The sequence below is a fragment of the Microtus ochrogaster genome, chromosome 7 (assembly GCF_000317375.1).
Source record: "Microtus ochrogaster isolate Prairie Vole_2 chromosome 7, MicOch1.0, whole genome shotgun sequence".
NCBI lineage: Eukaryota > Metazoa > Chordata > Mammalia > Rodentia > Cricetidae > Microtus > Microtus ochrogaster.
Window position 1 is genome coordinate 13,223,179 of NC_022014.1, and position 21,983 is coordinate 13,245,161.

General features: G+C 44.0%; 1 protein-coding gene across 1 annotated transcript in view; it reads right to left on the reverse strand.

Annotated features, from left to right (window-relative positions):
• The window catches only part of Cpped1 (calcineurin like phosphoesterase domain containing 1), a 129,395-nt gene that overhangs the window by 102,339 nt on the left and 5,073 nt on the right, over nt 1-21,983 (reverse strand). The window contains exon 2 of the mRNA XM_005349326.2: nt 5,726-5,944. Coding sequence (XP_005349383.1) covers nt 5,726-5,944 — 219 coding nt within the window. The remainder of the gene's footprint in view (nt 1-5,725; nt 5,945-21,983) is intronic.

Below are 21,983 nucleotides of genomic sequence, written 5' to 3' on the forward strand. Positions count from 1 at the left end.
GATTGGGGGAGGGGGAGGGATACGGGAGGCGGTGGCGGGGAAGAGACAGAAATCTTTAATAAATAAATAAATTTAAAAAAAACAATAAAAATAAAAAAAATAAAGTGTAGTTTTACAAACTTTAGAAGGGAATAGAGAGGACAGACTATGTAGTAACCAAGCAAGAATTTGAGAACCACAGCCCGGGAAGTTTCTACCAACAGATGTGCAAATATCCCATTAGATAAAGACAAGGAACAGTCAATTCAGGGCAGTTTTGTTATATCAAATAAATTTAAATATAAGGAAAAGTCTTAATTTTCAGAGTCTCCTTTGTGTTGGAATGATAGATAGAGTTTTGTGCAAGTCCATGATCCAAATAAGAAGCTTAGTCCTGACTATCCACCTACACCTTCAGCTAAAGAAAATGGGTGCGCCTGCTCTCCAAAGCACTTTGCTAACGTGCTGCTGTGGGCGTTTCTATAGGAGAGCATCCTGCTTTAGTTACTCAGAGTATTTAAGAAGAAAAACAAAACCTACACACTTCCAAACATTTCCTCGGAAACCTGAGCGAACGGATAAAGGAGTGGCAGTTCTCTTGCTTAAAAATACCATCATTAATAACATTTGAAGGAAATTCTCACTGGCTCCTGGAAGGCACATAGGTATTATATATAATATATGAAAAACAGAACACACTGGGCCTCTGCGTCCTAGTCTGGTGTAAGCACACACATCTCAAGCCTTATTGTGGGTCAGATTCATCTGGTGACTTCATAAATGCCTCATGGATATACCTGGGACAGAGGTCCTCCATTTCAAGGGGCTCCAGTCATTTCCTGGGCCACATTTTTATAGTAGCACTACCATCGAAGTGTAAGAGGTCTGGAAAGGGAGCGAGTCCACCACATTTAGGCTATGATGCCTAGGGAGAAGGTACTTCCTTGCTCAGAGCCAGTTACCCTGCCAGCAAAAATGGAAATAGTATAACTCTTGAATCCATTTTGCATTGCTATTGAGAGCAGGTGAGCTGGCGGTACCGACACTGGCCGGTCACACACCCTGAATTTCACTCATCACAAATCATCTGTGGTGGCCTGAATGAAGCCCTTTCTGAGATGCCGGCACACTGACTCACAGTACTTATAAGTACCTCATCTTCCACAGCAGAGGAGACTCTGCAGATGGAGAGACTACTCTAGGTTATCAGGCAGGCCCAGTGTCATCATCCAAATCTGTATCAGAGGGATGGAGGAGGCCAGTCAGATGGAGAAGGAGAATTCCAGAGACTGGAGCAAAGACAAAAGATCACAGGCTTTGAAGATGCACAAGAAGCCAAGAAATCACGCAGCTTTTGGATGGGAGAGGCTTCCCAGGAGCACAGCCCTGCAGACTCAGGCTGTGCTTTTGTGCCTCCAGACCCGTCCGAGGGAGCATGCCCTGCTTCAGCTGCTCGGATGAGTGATTTGAGCACAGGCTTGCCTCCCTTTACAGAGCAGAAGCTCCTGAGGCTCACATGAAACTTAAGCATGCCGCAGTCACTCGGGCAGCGCTAACATACAACTCTTCCAAGACATTTTATATAAGCGAAGAATCGACCTATGTTACCCATTTCATGGAGTTACAGCAATGCAAATACACGGGCATGCACGTGTGTGTCAGTAGCACACACGAGGCTCACTGCAATCTCTTGTTCATAATTATATCATCACATTCCAATTGCTCATCTGCTCAGAACTGCTGGATTCTAACGAGGCTCCTGGGGACACTGTCAGTGGGTCGATGACTCAGTGTCAGCAGGGCCGAGAAAAGTCACCCTGGGCTTGAGAGCTGAAGGGCTGGAAATCGATGGTCTCAGTAACATGTACAAGATCTTAATTTGCCACTTTTAATGTGGCTAATCTCACAGAGAAGTTATATTAGAAAATAAAAAACCACTTAAAAAATCATAAGAGAACCTGTAAAATGAAGACCAAAACCAAGCTGGAGCCTGAGCACAATGACTCCTCCCACCACCTACGCATTGGTTTCCTGTTAACTCTCAGCCACCACAGGCCTTGTTTTCTCATTTCCATTGTTAGACCCACAGTGACCATGCTGTCATTGACACTCTTCACCCAGGGAATAGTTGTGGATGAATGAATGTTACAATGGAGAGTTACAATGGAAAAGGGTATTATTTTCACTAAAAAAGTCATTATTTGGAAAGTTGTTTTGCTTCATTTTGAGTGAATATCTACTTGACCCAAGATACTATTTATAGTAGAATTAAAAGCATGCCTCCTGATTTTATCTGCTTATTAATATATGCATTTGGTCATTAACAATGTGCTAAGCAGTCAAAGTAAATAATTACTTTTCTAGGCAGCCCTGGTGTACGTGTTAAGTGAGGGAAGAAACTTCCTGCATATTTAAAAAACTGTAACTAGCTTTAAAACATTCTATTTAATCTCTGAGAAAATATTCAAAACAGTCCTCTGTCTGGCTCAGCTAAAACCCCTGAGCACAGTGCAGATCTTCAGAGGAGGTTGTGAGTTCTGATCAAGTCACCTTGGATATAAAGTGTGTGCAGAAGGTTATGGGCTCACATGTTAAGATCTTCTGACCAATGGTTAAGACTGATCATAAAAATGTTATCTTTTCATTTATTTGTGTTCACTGTATTCTATTTAAGAAGCAATGTAATTGCAAGAAAAGCTTTTATTTTACATCTGATTTTGAAATGTGACTGAATATATTAACATAATTCAGAAAAAGTTGGTAAACATCCACGAGAACATGTTATATAATTCCAGGCAGCCTCATGATATCCTGAAGCCACTGCACAGAAAGATGTTAATTTTGTATCTATGTTCAAGGGTCAACAGAACCAGATCTTTGCCCACCATGTGGGCCAAGCTGATGGCACATGGGGCCCTATCGCCCTGAAGACATTTGGCAACAGTGATGATGTGCTGGGTTGGTGAAGCCACCCCCTTGTTTGCCTTACTATGGCAGAAGCTAAGCCTATAGCTGTCTCCACATGGTAGTATCTTAACACCCGCGAACCTTGGGCCATAAGTCGTCAAAAATGGTCAATGAGCAGGTAGTACTTAACTTCACTCTAGAACAAAGGACTGTGTAGAGCTGCCCAGACGGTCACCTCTGTTGTACAGGGAGGGTGGTGCTGGCTCCATTCCACGTGTCTGGATCCGAACTTGTTATGGGATCTGGGTCTCTCCATCACTCAGCTCTGCTTTCTTACTACTATGTAGCCCCAGGCCATGTTGGGATTTGCATTCTTGCTGTTTCTGTGGTTTCTTGACTCAAAAACTGAGAGCATGAGGTGAAGGGACTGTCTCCTCCCACCTACTTCATCACAAAGGGGCAGTGAGCTGGCGGCCCAGGCTCCTGGTTCTGAGATGACTGTCTTCCGTTCCCTCTTCCTGTCACTGTTTTTACAGGTCCAATCCAGGACAGATGAGGAACCATGGCCACACGCATGATTTTGTGTAAGACACCAGCGACCAGAGACAAAGACACTCCTGAGAATATTTCCTGCTTGTTGTTCGCCATGAATGTTAAAGAAAACCGTCCCAGCTGCCACTTTCCCAGTACATCTTCGCTCTGGGTTGAGTTTGGGTGCACAGGCAGTCACAGCAGGAGCTAGGAGCTGGAGAGCGATACCTGGAAGGTGCCCCGCTATTTTCAAAGTGTCTCGGCTACTGGAGCAGTTAAGACAAGTAGAGTTAGACAAGTGCAGATGTTCCCAGACACTGCTCATGACTGCTACCTGGTCTCCAAGTCACTTCTGCTATAGTAAGCAGATATGGGGGCAGGGAAGGGGAAGCAGCCATGGAAGCTCCCTCTGCCTCTCTGATGGGAAGGGCCACCTTCTCCTTGCTTACATTTGATCACTGGGTTGAGGATCTTTCTGAGACAGAAGGATATTGAGTGAGGGTGTCTGAGAGAAGGAAGAGAGTTCCAGAAATGTCCAAACACTTTTTCCTCCTGAGCCCTTCTCACTTGCTCCCTTCTCTTCCCTCCTGCCCTCCCCTTCTCCTCCAGGGAGCAAAGCATGGTCAAAGCAGAAACGCTCGAGGGCCAGCATCTCACTTTTCTTCAGGGAACTATCCTATTCTTCAGACAGCATGGCTGTCGTGGAACTCACCTCACAGTTTAGCTTTGGGTCCATGTGAGTCAGGTGAATGTGGTCTGTGACTCTGACTGGACTATCCAAAACAGGTCACTTTGTTTGTGTTGTGATTTCTATAAACCTAGAACTCCCTAGAGAGCTAGTCAAGTGGAAAGCACAGCTGAGAGACGGAGAGAGATCAAACTCAGATAACAACCTCTGAATCACTGTGGGAGAAATAAGAGTGTAAAAAGCAAAGGAAGTCGGGTTAGAGAACTGGTTCTGTGGTTAAGAGCTCTTGCTGCTCTTGAAAAGGACCTGGGTTCAATTCCTGGCACCCCCATGGTAGCTCACAAGAATCTGGAACTCCAATCTGAGAGGATCTGATGTCTCTTCTGTTTTGTGCACACACTGCACATACACACATGAAGGCAAAACACCCATACACAGAAAACAAAAATTGAAAAAGAAAGACAACTAAAGAAGGGACCAGATTACAGTTACAGATTATTGGGGGCCTTGAGTACCAGCCTTGGCACCCCAACAGGGTCCAGCTAAGATTTGCCATAGCATTTGAAAACCTGGCTAATTGATCCGAGGGTAAACCTCTACATATTCTTTATTCGTTGGGGCAAAGAAGCAGCAAGGAGAAGGAAAAGGTGGCAATCCCCACCCGGTCTCTAGTTTTTACAGACATCCTTGGGAAATGCCAAAGGCAAAGATAATCACATTTAGAACCACAAAAAGGGCAGGTACAACCTGACAAAGCAGCACACCAGAACAGGTGACACCACCCAGGAAAGAGCCAGCATCCAAGGGAAAATACCTGACATTCCAAACAATTAGATAAAGCTATTAAAAGTCCCTGAATCTGGACTTCACTCACACCCAGACCTGTCTCTCAGGTAAGGTCTTCCTATTCGTGTGTGTGTGTGTGTGTGTGTGTGTGTGTGTGTGTGTGTATGTGTGTGTGTAGGGGAGATTGTCTCTATGTAAAAGTGACTGCTAGAACAAAGAGTGAACGTTCTCACTCTAAGGCCTCCGGCCTCTGGTGTTAGAGAATGAATTCCACGCTGCTGCTGAGGCATTTTGAGAATGAATCCCATTTCGAAGGGAAGAATGAATCATGGTTTCACAAGGTTTTTACAGATTTGACAGTGACTTTTCCAAAAGGCAAGTGCTCCTGCAGCTGTGCTGAAATGGGTTCTCCATGTGGATGTGGACATGTACATTTCCTGTGGACTGGTCAACTGGTCTCTCAGCTGTGCAGTCACCGTATAGATAGTCTTATGGGCTCCCATGACAGAGCAGAGTTAAAATTCCAGACGTAGTGTTTGGAAGTCATAATGTTTGTCCTTGGAAATGTAGCAAGGAGTCAGAGAGGGAGTGGGTTTCCTATTAAGTTTGGATCATCAGAATTGTGACTGGGCCTAATTACTGTGATTAACTTCGCCAAGTTCTAAACAGAAAGTGAGCACACATTTTCTGATATTCGATGACACCAGAACCACCTTGAAGAATAAGAACAATACCAGACAGAGCTGTCTCCGGAGGAAAATCTCCCTTTCCTGCCTATAACCTGTCAGGGTTAGCTGAAGAAGAAAAGATCACCCATGACAACGCAAGGCTTACCTGGCATGGCATGGATGAGGTCGCCACAAAGAACAAAGAATTTGGGTTTGGGGTTCAGCTTGTTGATAGCCTCAACAGCTTGCTTAGTGAGACGGATCTCCTGCTCCCATTCATCACCGCCACTGTCACAATCCCCAGTGGACCAGGCCTTCATCAGCCCAAACTGCGGGTCTGCACCTTGGATGAAGTAGAATGGGCCTTTCCATTTCCTTTCCTTTTCTAAGAAAAAAAAAAAGTGGGGGAGGGATGAAAGAAAATCGGTCAGTGAAGGCATCCAGGTTACCATGCAAGTGGAAACAATACTTTTCTTAAATTAGGTCGGCCATTTGGATAAGATGCTCTGCAAACACACTGCTTTCCTGTCGCTGTCTGGAGGATTTTGATTTATACTAATTATACCGGAGAGCTAGTGATTCCCAACGGCCGCAGGAAACCACAGGCGCTGCTCCAGCCCTGTCCCCAAGCTGTTTGTCTAAAAGCTAGACATCAAAAATGAACCAGAGACCACAATGGAGCACAGTGCAGAAGACATTAATGTTCAGTAATAGTGTTCTAATTGGAATTAAAAATACCCCAAACTAACGCTGCCAGAATGTTATATTTAAATTACCAGGTAAAGTGCTTACGAATCTTTTCTTCCAGGCTTAATGGCACCATTTGTGCTGTTTTGGGGGAATGCAACAGAATTTTAATTATAAAACTTGGCATTCAAAGTTCTGGCTATCTGGTGGGAGATGCAGCGCCAGGAACAAAGTCTTGAAATTTTGGAATGAGTGGCTCAATATGAAAGGGAAAAAAGAAAAGGAAAAAAAGGCAATGCTAAAAATTCAGAGGCAGTGTGAACTTGGTGACAGCACACTGTGAAAGTGAACATGGGAATTCTATTTTTTTTCAGTTTAAACGAGGTAGAACCAAAACTATATAAAAAAATAAACCAAAAGACCCCCCCCACACACACTGTTGTGTTGTTACACATATACAAATGGTGAAATAATTACCACAGTCAAACAAATTAACATAGCTATCATTTCAACTTTTATACGGGGCTTGTGAGAAAAACTAGCATCTAGTGTTGGCAAATTTCAAGAATATAACACGTTATAAAGTCACCAAATGTGCAGAACAAAGGGTACCTGATCCTTGAGCTATCATGGTCTCCGCCTTCTGAGCACTGGGATTAAAAGCATGTGCCAGTGTACCCACCTTGATATGACAGCTTTTGACTAGGGAGCAGGGAAAGCAGAGGGAGGAAGATCACGGTCTTCTTCCAGCATGTACTGAAGGGACATTGTTGACTATGTTCTGTTTATTGGAGCAGGTATATTCCATACTCAAGGTTATAAAGGCTGAAAATACTATTGGGTAGTACCTTTAGGGAATGTCTTGGTCTTTCTATCATACACAGCAAGGACTGAATGAAAAGGAGTCAAATTCTTCAGTAGAGCTTGCTCTCTGCCCTGAACAGTAAGGTGCACACCAGAGTCCCTGCCACTCCTTGCCTGCAGTTAGATCAGGTTGGTTGTGGATGGACTTAAAGGCCGTGACATTCCAGGTCAGCCAGGGGCTACATAGAGTGATTTTGTCTTAGGAGAAAACTAAACAAAGCTGTCATATAGTAAATTGTCCTATGGGGTGGCAAACTAGGCAAGGAACAGACGGAAGAGTCTGGCCAAGATCCCAGAAAGAACTGCATCCTGTCAATGGCCATGTGCGTGGACCAGGAAGAGGATGTCCCTTGCTGAGCTTTCGGGTAAGAACAGTGCCTTAAGTGGAGGCTTAGTGGCAGCAGAACCCAGCAAATGTACCCAGACCCCTATAGGGGACTCTGTAACAATGCAGGCTTGCTGCTTCACACTGCCGAGTTGCCAGATAATTTGTTGGTGGTAATAGATAACTACAAATCAAGCTGGAGACAATGGTGAAGGGAGAGAAACTCTTCCTGAAGAGCTGAATACGCTTCATAAAAAAAGAAAAAGAAACAACAAGAACCCTACTAGATGCTTTGTGTTTTTAAAGTTAACTGTTAGTAACATTTTCCTATTATTTCAGTAGTAACCTCTGTATGCCATTGATCGCCTTTAGCTATGTTCTGATTTCTGAGATCCTTTGCAGAACTATTTAAAACATATAAATTAATCAGAAGCAGATCCAGGAAGTAAGTGGCACCCAAGATCACAGAGTAAATCAACCTGCTGACACAGTTTAGAAAGTTTCCTGCAGCAAACATTTTAATAAGTGTTTTCCCATGACAAATAGCCAAGAGCCTCAAAAAGTCAATATTCCTTGGATCTATTAAGATAAATCTTTCATTCCATATTTACTTAGTAAAAACTTAGAGTGTTAATTTTATGATGAAGAAGTACAAAATAAATAGATTCGACTTGTTGATTCAAAAATACAGCTTTCACCTCAAAGGGGAGAAAAGAGTTTATTCTGTAGCCAAATATGAGACCATGTGACCTTGCCCCAAAAAAACAGATTCAAGTGACTCCGGATTCTATTTCCAACATGGAAACAATTTCATGAAGCTTTTAAATAAAAGAACACAGGAAATCATAAATCAAAACATTCTTCAGATATGCTGGTGGAGATATCAGGTATGTGATGGCATTCTAAACCTGTTCACTACTAGAAGCTGTTGTGTACATTCCAAATGATTTAACTAATGGCCACAAAGATATTAGGTCAAATACACAGGAAGGCAATAAATGACTCTTAAGTGGGCTAAAGACGACCCAAGAAAATTTGGATCTGTACTTGCACCATTGCAAACTGTCCATGTCAGTGACTAGACAGTTAATCAGCCTTTGTAGTCAAAGCTTTCAAGACATTCTCATGCATGTTTGATACCCAGCTACTGTAGCAACCTCATCAGGCAGCTGTTGGCTCAGGATCCTGCACTGCAAGGTATCTTTTAAGGGTTTGCTCAGGGGCTGATGGTCATTAGTATCATCTTAATGTGAATCATGCTGAACAGTCCGACAGCATGACGACGCATGTCTGCACACCCAGCTCTTGGGGATGGAAACAGAAAGAGCTGGGGCAGAAAGCCACCCTGGACTACATGGTAGGTGTTTGTATTTTAAAAGGAGATGGCAAGAGACAGCCCAGTACATGAAGGCTCTTGCCACATAAGCCTGATAACATGAATTCCATACCCTTTCCTCCAGTGAAAGAGAATGAACTCCCAAACGTTGTCCCCTAGCCTCCAACTACACAGTTGACATACAGATGCCTACACACATACACACACACACACACACACACACACACACACATACACACACACAAATACACACAAACACACACACACACACACACACACACACACACACACACACACACACACAACACGTTGCCTGAGATCTCTATCCCACCAGGTCCCACAGCCATTCAGTCCCAAAAAAACACACAGAGGTCTACATTAATTATAAACTGGTTGGCCTATTAGCTCAGGTTTCTTATTAACTAATTCTTACATCTTAAATTAGTCCATTATTCTTGTCTGTGTTAGCCACATGGCTTGGTACTTTTTATCAGTGAGGTGTTCTCATCTTGCTTCGTCTGTCTGGCTTCCGCAGACTGTTTTTCCTCTTCCCAGAATTCTCCTGTTCTTGTCCCCCGCCTCTACTTCCTGTCTGGCTACTGACCAATCAACATTTTATTAAAGCAATACTACTGATAAATCTTTACAGGGTACAAGATCATTGTCCCACAGCACACATGCATCACTGTAAAAGTAAATTTGAAGACATATAAAGATCAGACTGAATTAAAGCTGTGGGACTGGACAATAGTTGTCCTGGAAGGGGGACTGTTCTGAGTGCCCATCTCCTTCATCTCTCAGGGGTCAGCTTTTTACAGGATGAAACTGAATTCCAAAGTTCAGGCTGACCCCAGGATATATGACCAGGGCAAAGCTACTGTCTGCTTCCCACCCCAGCAAAGTCCAGCTCCTCAAAACGCTCCGGAAGCACTGTCAGAGTAGTCCAAGTCATGGCAATTAGCTAATCTAAGACCATCCCTGAATGAGTTGATTTATAGAGCTTCTGTCACTACTGAAAAACACATGCCAAGAGACCCCATGTCCCCCTAACTTTTCCTGAGAGACTGTCCTCTTAGAGGTAAATGCCTGACAAATCTAATTAAGGAGAACTGCCCGGAAAGGAGGCTGGAGGGAGGAGGGAGGAGGGAGGAGTGCTGGCAACCTTAAAAGTCATGCAAGGTAAAGAGAGGTATCTAAGCTCCCTGTCCTGCTCAGGGCCAGCAACATCAGCAGGAGGTGGGGCCTAGTCAGTTGCTGCATTGACCTGTGACCCACTGACACCTGAGAATAGCTGGTCTGCAGCCAGCCAAGGACACCTGCTGGCAGGAGACTTGGGTTGGGGGAGAGACAATACTGATACTTCAGTAACAACACTCTGAGGAGGCTTTTTTGTTTTTAACTGCAACATATTTGGGGTTGTACTTTTTCCTGTTCATTTCTTTCTTCTTTTTTTTTTCCTGACTCTTTTTAGCTTAGTTAGGTATTTGGTCCTAAACATTTCTTAGTATTTTCCATGACTATCTAATTATCACATTGGAAATTGCTTTTCCAAGATTATTTGAATGGTAAGAGCTTAATTGAAGAATTCTTTAGTGACTGGTGAGTTCTAATACTTCATAATATCTATTTATGTATTTTGGGGAGAGGGCACATGTGTGTTTGTATGAAGAGGTCAGAGGACAACCTTTAGGAGTCAGCCCTCTTCCCACAGTGTGGGTCTCAGGAACCAGACACAGGTCATTAGATTGGTGGCCAGCACCTCTGCTCACTCACCTGCCTCACTGGTCCCAGCTCTGATGCTTCAGCTCCTACAAGACATGGTGACGCACAGTGAAAACAGCCATATGCATGGACATGTGCACCACACACAAGCACAGAGCACAGACAGAGGCATGGTTTTTCTTGTGGGAGAACCCAAGCAGGGGTTCTAACTGATGGCTATGACGAAAACATGATCAAACGTTGACAAACTGTGTGTGGGAAGAGCGACAGAACACAATGTGCTGGTTAAAGAGTCTCAGATCTGACCCAGATGGCGCCTGTGGTGGCTTGAAAGAAAATGGTCCCCAAAGAGAGGGGCACTATTAGGAGGTGTGGCCTTGTTGAAGGACTTGTGTCACAGGGGAGGGAAGGGGCTTTAAGGTCTATGCTCAAGCCCAGTTTCACAGTTCACTTCTTGTTGCTCAGAGATCAAGATGTAGAACTCTCAGCTCCTTTTCCAGCACCATGTCTGTCTGCACACTGCAATGTCCCACACGACAATAATGTACTAAACCTCTGAACTGTAAGCCACCCAATTAAATATTTTCTTTTATAAAACTTTGCCATGGTCATAGTGTCTCTTCACAGCAACTGAAACCCTAAGATTGGTTGTCTTTTACTCTTTACTCTTTGGGGGGCCTCCCACCCAACTCCCAAATAAGTATGCATGAAGACTTATTATTTCTTAAAAATGCCCTGCCTTAGCTTGGGTTATTTCTTGCCAGTTTTTGTTAACTTACATTATCCCATCTACCTTTTGCCTCTGGGCTTTTTCCTTGTCTTACTTCTGTGATCTTACTCTCACTCTGACTCCATGGCTGACTGGGTGGCTGGGTGGCTGGTCCCTTCTTTTCTCGCTCAGTGGCTTCTCTTGCTTTCCGTCTATTTATTCTCTCTGCCTTCCAGCTGCACCTAACCTTTCTCCTGTCTTACTAATGGCTGTTCAGCTCTTTATTAGACCAATCAAGTGTTTTAGGCAGGCAAAGTAACACAGCTTCACAGAGTAAAACAGATGAAACATAAAAGAATGCAGCACATCTTTGTATCATTAAACAAGTGTTCCATAGCATAAAAATGTAGCACATCTTTAAATAAATTTCCACAACACTAAGAAAGCACAAAAACAAAGCTATATGGTCCTTACAAATACTTGATATAAAGTTCTGCGACAAATCTACAGATCATTTAGCATTAATACATAATAAATCACATATTTGTTTAATTGAAACACATAAAATAACCATGAATAAAAATGTCCATAATTAATGTATTTTTTAAATTTCATGTGTATATCATGAGTATGTGTGTGTGTGTATTCATGAGTATATACAGGTTTAAGTATGCTGTAGTGTGTGTAGAAGTCAAAGGACAAACTCAAGTATCAGTCCTTGCCTTCCACCTTCAGACAGGGTCTCTGTTCTTATTCTGTCCCATAATTAGGAGGGAAAGAGCTGCTGAGGAGGATTCTTCTGCCTCTGCCCCCATATATCTACAGAGGTGATGTGATTACAGACATACATACAAGCTTTATATGGATTGGGGCCTCTGCCTCCATGTCTCTATAGAGGTGCTGGGATTACAGACATACATACCAGCTTTATATGGACTGGGGCCTCTGCCTCCATGTCTCCATGTCTCTACAGAGGTGATGGGATTACAGTCATATGTATCAGCTTTACATGGGTTTGGGGCCTCTACCTCCATGTCTCTATAGAGGTGCCATGATTACAGACATATACACCAATTTTTCATGGGTTTGGGGCTGGCCTCTACCTCCATGTGTCTATAGAGGTGCTGGGATTGTAGACATACATACCAACTTTACATGGATTTGGGGATTCATACTCATGTTTTCACACTTGCATAGACAGATGGCTACTGAGCCATCTCTCTAGCCTCCTCTTCAACAAATCCAATTAGCTGTCTACTGTTAAGTAGCAAATTGCCAGAAACACAACAGGTTAAGACAGCACACATATCCCAATCCCTGGGGGTCATGAATTAGGCTCTGCTCATTCTGCCCTGGCCTCAGAGCCCCTCAGAAGCAACAAACAGGGTGCTGGTCAATGTGGAGGTCTCAGCTGAAAACTCACGAGGAAGATTCTGCCTCCAAGCTCCATGCTCTGTGCCAACTGGACTTAAACGTAGAAGTTAACTAGCCTTGCTACAGGGGTCATCCTTGGTTCTTTGGCATCTCACAACATGAGAATTTGTGTCATCAAAGCCATGGGGGGGGTAGAATCTGATAGCAACTTATTATTATTATATTATATTTGTATATTATAATTGTACATGACACAGCCCTGGACATGACACCTCCACCCTCACTGCTTCTGGGGAGCTCTTTATCACAATGAAAGTTGTTAGGTCAGCCAACACCAAGGATAGGGGATCATAATCCCACAGGCAAGGATTCCAGGAGGCAGCATGTGGGGGGATGTGCCTGAGTTAGCCACACACAGCAACCTAAAGCTCTGGGCTAGGTAGTGGCACACACCTGTAACCCTGCACTGGGATGAGGTATTCAAGGTCAGCCTCAGGTAGAGAGTTCAAGGCCAGCCTAGGCCACGTAAGACTTTCTCTCAAACAAAACAAAAAACAAAAACAAGCAAACAAACAAACAAAATTCCAGGCCTAGCTATTCATGTACTTAACTCGGTTAGCTTCAAGTTTGCTACTGACTTTGTAGTACTGAGAACTATACCCATGTATTTTGGCCCACCCACGGGAAACTGGAAAGCTCAGCAACAGAGGCTACCTGAGTTATGACAAGTTTCTAAAATCTGAACTTAACCAGCTTTTTATTTAACCAAGGTGTGATACTGAGAGCGTCTCAGGCTGGAAAGATGCACAAACCCGGCTGCCCAAAAGTTGTTGATCACTATGTAGACATCTTGTCTCCAGAAAGTTCCTCCAAGTGGAGTGACTCAGTAAATGAGATGAACGCATACAATGAAGCTGGCAAGGCCTGCACTTTCTCCCCATAGTCTCTGATGATCAGAGTCTGCCAACAGCATGAGGCGGACGCAGGGTGCGGCTGCTGCCCAGACACCCAGCTTCTGAGGCTGCTAATTGGTGATCTCCAGACATGCCAAACTCAAGGTCTGGCTAGCAGATGTGTTCTCTTAGACCCACGCACTGTTTACAAAATTTGAAATCTGTTGCCAACATTTTAAATTCATATTCTATATGAATATATATATATGTATATATATATATATTAATGCATGCCTGGATTTCTGGATTCTCTTGGAAAATCTGGTCACACTGCGCTATATGACACATGCCAAGGATTGGCTGAAATGCATGGTCCTTCCACAGGCCCTGAACTTGCTCTAGCCCACACACAGTAAATTCACCACCTGGCTCCCATCTAGGGAAACTCTTCTATTGTGCCCAAGGTGAGGAAGAGGAGACCCAGAAAACACAGAAGGAGTAAAAGCAGTTTCAAATGCCCTACACATTTGGGATCAGGTGGTTTCCATCTGAGCTCACACAGAAGTCACAAGCCAACACCTCAAGGTTGCCACCAATTTCTACTTTAAAAGCTTTAATTTTAAAAGTTTTACATTTTTAGAGAAAAAAAACTTGTCTTATTAAACCAAGTTATCTGTCGTACACAGAGTTACAAGGTCTGGCTAACTCTGATTTCTGCTGCCTGATAAGAGACTATCATGGCAACCATCTTGCAAAATTAAGGGATTAACAGTGGATCTCGGGTGAGAATAAACTCCTCACAAAAAAGCCTCTGAGATTTTTCAGCCGTTTAATCAGGTGCAAGGCAACCTGACACAGGGATGAGTCTTAAAAGCCTGTGGGAATCACACACTGCCTCCCTGAGATTGCTTGTGTGCTAAATAAACCCTGCGGAAAGACAGACTCAAACTACAAGTCTCTTTACAGTTGGCACTGTCAGTGTCTCAGAATAAATGTCGGACCTGTTTCTGCCAATGTATTTCCTCTTGCTCACTTGTATTACCATTTGGGTATATTTGTCAATTGTTAGTAGAAGCTGACTTTTAATACATTCTTAAAATTAGAAACATCATAGATTCTTTTGCTACTGCCTGCCAGTCACTGTATACATACATACATACATACATACATACATACATACATACATACATAATAAATACTATAATAAAATCACTGTTCTTATCCCATGACTAGGAAAAGGCTAAGGAAAGTCACTGTGTCATGAATGCCTGTTGCTGTAATAACGTACACACTCATGATATGCTACACAGAGAGCCCCAAATGACTACAGGTAAAATACAATGATAAACAGATCTCTTAATTTTTACAAAAGGGGAAAAATCACACTTTCTGTCTTAGGGTTTCTGTTGCTGAAGAGACACCATGACCATGGCAACTCTTATGAAGGAAAACATTTAATTGGGTCTGGTTTATAGTTCAGATGTGTAGTCCATTATCATCCTGGCAGGAAGCATGGTGGAATGCAGGCAGACTTGTTGCTGGAGAGGTAGCTGAGAGTTCTGCATCTTGATCTCCAGACAGCAGGAAGTGAGAGAGTCACTGGGGGTGGCCTGAACTTCTGAGACCTCAAAGCCCACCCCAGGTGACACACTTCCTCCAACAGGGCCACACCTACTCCAACAAGGCACAGCTCCTAATAGAGCCACTCCCTATGAGCCCATGGAGACATTTCTTTTCAATTCACCACACTTTATAGACTGAGTTTGGTTAAACACAGCACAAAGTGTAAGACCCTGGCTGAGCAGTCTGGTCAAAAGGCCTCAGGCAGAACTACCTCACATCACTACAGCAATTTAAGAATTCAAGGTGTTAGTTCCTGTTCATTTGGCAAACTCAAAATAACACATAACTAGACAGCTAAAGAATTAACTTTAAAAGGAGTAGGTAGGTTTATTTTTCTTCAAATGTCCAAATGTTGAATTTAAAATTCAACATTTCTACAATTCATGCATTTCACTCACAACTCATCCTGGCTTTTCCCCCAGGTACCCTAAGTTCTGCCACCATCACCTCTGGTCCCTTAGTCTACAGATCTTGGGATCATGTCTTTGAAATCACACAGCCAGCCAAGCTCTGACTTTCCTTTTCTACAACATCGCCTGCCCCAGTCTTCCTGTCCTGTACTGCAACCCCCTTGGGTCTGCTCTCTGCTGGTCCAGCTTTAACAGGGCTTCAAGAACAACTCTGCAGCTCCTCTACTGCAGCCCACCAGGTGGCAGCTGCCACTGTGCTGTTCCAAACCTTCCCCCATCACTCCCCACCCTAGTGAGAGTTACTGTTACTGCTCTGACTCTCAATAGCAAGTTCATGTCTGACACATATTATCCAGACCTGTCTTGGGGCTGGCATGTAGCAAACACAGGATGACAGTGGGGATGAGGAAAGATGCCTCTGGACCCTGGCTCGTTCTGACACTGGGGAACTGGGATGAGGTCAAAGCTTTTCCAGCTGCATCTACCACAGGTCCAACCAGTGGCTCTACATTCAACAGACCGGATGATTTTAGACACCTTAACATCCACACCGTTGGATGATTTTAACATACAATGTCCGGACATTTTTGGATGTCACACTGGAAATGGGTGGTTGTCTTAGTTACTGTGATAACCAGCTGGGAAAGTGACTTAAAAAGAGAAGGGTTTATTTGGGATCACTGTTTGAGGGCACAGTTCACCATGACAGGGAGTCACAGTGGCAGGGGCTTGAAGCAGCTGGTCACATTGTATCTACAGTTGGGAAGTAAGAATCCCAGTTCAGGACACACCACAGTACCTTCCGAGATGAACCACTGTCTGCCTCCTCTCCCATACCCATACTTCCCATCCCGCCAAGGACTGTTCTCCACTGTCAACTCTTCCGGCAGGAAGTGCCATCTACTGTGGCCAGCCCCACTGCACAGAGCCTGCCTTCACCCCAGAAAGCAGATGCACTCTGGCTCCCTTCTTTCATTTCAACACATGGGAGCTGGGCATGGTGGTGCACACCATATAGCTCCAGCATGCAGAAGGTTGAAGCAGGAAGATCGTGAGTCTACACAGTAAGGCAGGGGAGCACATTATATTCTGGGCACGCCTCTGTGGTGTGGGCCATGTGTAATGCTAGACATTTAACAGTGGACAATGCAGGCAGCCTTCCAGAACAGTGGGGAAGGTGGACAGAACGAGGTTGTTATTTGACACCATGCTTGTTAGGATCTTAGGTGTAGTCACCAGGCGAATGACTAGCGGGGTGCTGGGAGGGACACACTCCTGGGCGGGGTAAGGCTGGAACAGGAAGCTGGCATGAGACCACACATGGCCTACCCTAACCTGGTCCATGTAGTCCACAACCTGAACAAGAGTTCATGCCGTGATCTATTTCAATTTTACTAACTGTACCACATTCAAGCTCCTTACCCTCTCCGGGATTCAGTCCCCTCATCTGAGAGAATGGATAAAGCCAGCTCCTTATGAAGAATTACTTAACATATATAAAGCATTTGAACAAGGTCAGAGTAAATGGTTCAATGTGAGCTACCTACAGTTCCCATGATCACCATTCGGAGTCACCGTGATTTCTGTCTTAGAGACAGGCTCCAGGAGTTTGACCCATGTCTTTGTCTCCATGAAAATAGCCTATGACATTTTAGAATAAGTATCTACAAGCTCTGTCCCAACACCCTTATCTTTTCCATTCCATGGATTCTGTGTTGGTTACAAAACAGTAAAAGCAGGGAAGCCTTATAGCTGCCTGGAGGCTGTCAGGCTAAAGAGCAAATGCCAGCGAAATACAATTTTTGCAGCTCCTCCTGGCAGCAATCTGCATGGTGAATCGCAATCTAAATGTCTTCAGCAAAATCCTTTTTCTTCTCAGGGGACTAATCTTATTTTAGTGGAAAAAAGTTGCTAAATAATATTCGCTACTCTGGGACTCTGTCTAGTCTAACAATAGTCTCATAAAATGGTCAGGCTGGATGTGGCAGATGTGGCGTCCTTCCTTGTTCTGGGGCTGGGGGCAGCTATAAGTTCTTCTTCAGGATGGTGCAAGTCTAAAGCTGACTGCAGTGATAGTTGCATATCTCTGTGCATGCGATAGAGAGCACAAACCATGCACCTAAAAGGGGTAAGCTGTCCAGTATGCGAAAAGTAATTTTAAAGTGTCCTTCAGGGACTGAAATAACAGTTTTTCTCAGAACTGCCAAATCATTTGTCCCAGGTACCAGGGTGAATTGACCCTATTTTTAGTTCAAATACATTTAAAAAAATGGTTTTGAGACTCAGAAATCAAGACTTGACGGACACACTTAGCAACTGACTGAAGACCTGTCAAACCCTTTGGAGACAACAGGTGGATCAGGATTCCTTGGGCAGGTGGCTCTTAGCACCCCTAGCTTTGGCCAAGACTATCTTAGACAAGTTATAGAATAGTAAGACATCTTCAGGGCCTTCTTGTGACATTTTTGGGGTGTTTCCAGTAGATATTGGCTATATCTTTGCCCCATGTCCCTATTTCCCTACCAAGACACAGGCAGCTCTGACTCACTGGGCTCGAGGGAGACATGGAAGTGGTGTGTCCTCTGGGCAGATGAAACCCTGCAGGTACCAGGCTGGGCACACAGAGCCTTGAATGCAGAAAGAAGGCAACATTCTCCCAGCTGAGGTACCTATCAGTGGTTCAGTGTGGGACTGAGGAACACAAGCCGTTTGCCTAATACCTTAACATCAATTCTGTTTTGTTCAGGGGATCCACACATACAGGGATCCATACACCTGCACATTACACACACTGCTGAGTGTGCTTGACCTCCAGCCACTGTCCAAATCTGGGCAGGAATCACCTATAATCTCGCGGTGGAAAAGAAGAATAGAATCATAAGAAGAAAATGCATTAGAGATGGTCCTATGTGTCATCAAGGAAAAGAATGAGTTAAAGCAAGTGTTGGGGACCTAATTTACAAGATATGAGCAGTACAGACTTCTTCAACTACAAGCTGAATGAGAAGACATAAGGGAGAAAGAGGGACAGAGAAAACAGTAGTTTGGTGGGGACAGACTCCAAACTTGAGGCCATTCTCTTGCAGCTAGTAGTGTAGGCCCATGGGAAGTACTTGCCTAGAATGTGGGAATCCCTGAATTTCACCCTAGTACTGCCAACAAAACCCAACATTTCCCAAAATCACTTAAGATCGCTCAGCTTCAGGTGAACTGTAAGCTGGAAACCCTGAAGAAAGAGCAGCCTGGACAGATGAAAACCCTGCCCTGCTTCAGTGTCATTGGCAGCAAAGGCAAGGGGCCTGTCATCAGAGCAGAGGTCTCTGGACCTGCCCATTCACCAGGGTAAGAACTCACATCACAAAATGCTTTGGTACCCGTTATACAGGAAGTCAGCACAAACCAAAGTCAATGAGTGTTTGATCACAGCTGTGCCTTAAAGCAGATCAACCAAGCTGTGCCCCCATTTTATAAATGAGGACAGGTGGCATTAGCATGCTTTCTCTTCTCCTAAAGAAGGCTAGGCAGTGTGTGGTCACTTAGTCCTTGGGTGCTTGGTTGTGGGGCAGAAGGCCAGGAGTTCCTAGGCTGCTGTGGTCTGCCGCTGGCCAAGCACTGCATCAATGCCCCTTCCTATTGGCGCACTCAGCAAAGTTCAACTTTGGGTAGTGCACAGACATAAAAGTTGTCTGTCCGCCTTCTCTGGTAAGAAGTCCACGGGATTCCTGGAAGGTCTGGCCAGCATTCTAGAAGACTTCTGCAGAAGACAGTGTTATCCAGAGGCCAGCCAGAAGTTCAGCCTGCCATGACACCCCATTCTCCTGCACTCTGCACACTTCTGCACCTGGCCCGAGTAGTTTGCTTTGACTTGTCCTCAATCTGTCGATGCTGATGCTAATTTTTAAGTTGCCTGATTTAATGAAATGTGTGGTGCAGGGGACCATGGAGAGTTCTTTCCAACTCTAAGCATGCCTCTAATAAAGATGAACATTTTAGGGAGAGACTCAAGAAAAGTGAGCTGGTAAAAATAAAACACCATTGATTTCGGTGGTAGGGAGAGAAGTGTCAAACAGGAGAAATCTAAACCTAAGAATCCCCCATGGAGAGTGCTGCCTGGGTGAGTTTTAATTGACTACATGTCTATGGGGAGCAGGTTGCAAACTGGAAAACATTCTTTCATTGGTACTTAATGCAAAGAAAAGTCACAAAAGGTCCATCTATACACCCAGGCTGTCTAAGAGAGTCTATTGCTGTGAGAAGACACCAGCACCATGGCAACTCTTATAACAGAAAACATCAATTTGAGTTGGTGGCTTACAGTTCACAAGTTCAGTCCATTATCACCATGGTGGGGCATGGCAGTGTGCCGGCAGACACGGTGCTGGAGAAGTAGCGAGTATCCTACATCTTGGTTTGCGGGCAACAGGAAGCTGACAGAGACACTGGACAGTGTCCTGAGTATAGAAAACCATAACTACTCCAGCAAAGCCACACCTCCTAGAGTGCCACACTCTATGAGTTTATGGGGGCCAGTTATATTCAAACTACCACACTGGTCAAGACAAGTGCTTGGCCTGATGCGAAAAAGATAGGTAAATAAATGTGTATTTATGGTCTACATAAAACTGAAAAGTTGAGAGCCACAGTGTATTCTTTCTGTTTAAACTGTTTGCTCTATGAAGAGTGCACTGTGGGTAGAAAAGGAAGTAACAGAGGGAGCTTGCCTCGCTCTGTGTCATGCAGTCAAATCACCTCAACTCTGTGCAGAGCTGGAAGTGTAGCCCAGAGGGTGAGTGAGGCCTTGCCGAATGTGCTTGAGGAGTGGGTGCCATACTCACCCCTATAAACTAATTTCTTTAACTTTATTATTATGATGGGCACCATAAGCCCTGGCACACCGATGGAGGTAAGAGGACAATTTGGGGAGTCAGTTCTTGCCTTGCACCTTATTTCTGAGGCAGCTCCCTTGTGTTTTCTGTGCTGCTTTCCCCATGATGCCTAACCTGCAAACTGCATGGTCTGCATTCTCATGTCTTGCTGTAGGTTCCAGACATAGATTACATCTGTCAGTTCCAGGTATCAAACTCCAGTCCTCTGGCTTTCATAGTGAATGCTTTTTTACCCTGTGAGACAGCTCACTGGCTCTCTAAGAACAAAAAAAAAAAAACTTGCCCAAAATTTAAGAACTATTACCATAAAATATTGGATTAAATCTTCATAATCTGCAACGTAGACAAAGAAATTTTTGTAGGAAAAATAAAAAAATTTGTAGGAAAAATAAAAACGATAAAAGGAAAAGCAATCAACTAGTTTCATCCTAATAGAGAACTTCATTTGAAGACAATTCACAGAGTAGAAGACAGCACCTGTGCATCATACTTCCAGTGAGAAACGGGTCTGGTCCAGAAACAAGAACTCTGTGAGCTCTATTATAAAAAGACAACACAATTTTAAAATGGCTAATAATCTAAGTCAATTTCTTCCGAGATCTACCAGTGGCCACTGAGCACACAAAAAGGTATTCAACACTATCAGTGTGGTGGTCAATCAACTTCATTTGATTTAATGAATCGCCATGGGAACACACCTCGGTTGTCTGGGGGTGTTTCTGGAAAGGTCTGACTGAATGTGGGTGGCACCCCTCAGTGGACTGGAGTCCCAGACTGAAGAAAGAGGGAGCAGAGCACAAGCATCCATCCCCAGCTCTCTCTGCTTCCAGAAAGCGGATGCAGTCTAAACAGTTGCCTCACACCCCTGCCATGAAGAACCACACCTCCAATTATGAGCCAAAAATAAACCGTCTTCTTGAGTTGCTTTGCTACGTATTTCATCCCAGTGATGAGAAAGCTAACTAATAAATCAGCCACTAGGAAAAATACAAACCAACACCATGAGAACCCACCCCACACTACAACCAAACAGACAGCAAGTGCTGCAAGAAAGCAGAGAAACTAAAACCCACAGACGCTGCGGTAGGGAGGTAAACGGTGTAGGTGCTGTGGCAAACAGGTCAGCAGGCTCTCCGAACATTAACTACAGCTACTGCATGACCCAGAAATTCCAAACCTACACATGTGCTCAAGAGAAATAAAAATAAACCAAGACTTGTATATTGCTGTTCATGGGAGCTACTCATTAAAAAATGTGTTAATGAATATCCCGCAATATAATAAATCTAAATGTTTACCAATAAGTGGACATACAAATTTGGCCATTTACACAATGAAATGAGATGCGGTAAAAAGGGTCAAAACACTAACCACTCACTACAGTGTGGATTAGCTTCTAAAGCATCCTAGGGCAAAGCCAGCCAGAAAAGGCCACATATGATTCTAATCACAGGAAATGCCCAAATAAGATTTAGTAGCTATCTGTGAAGTGTGGCAGTGGGAACACATACAGACTACAGGCAGACATGAGGCTGCTTCAGACTGCTGCATGCCTGCATCACTCTCAGGCAGACACACAGGCTGCTTCAGACTGC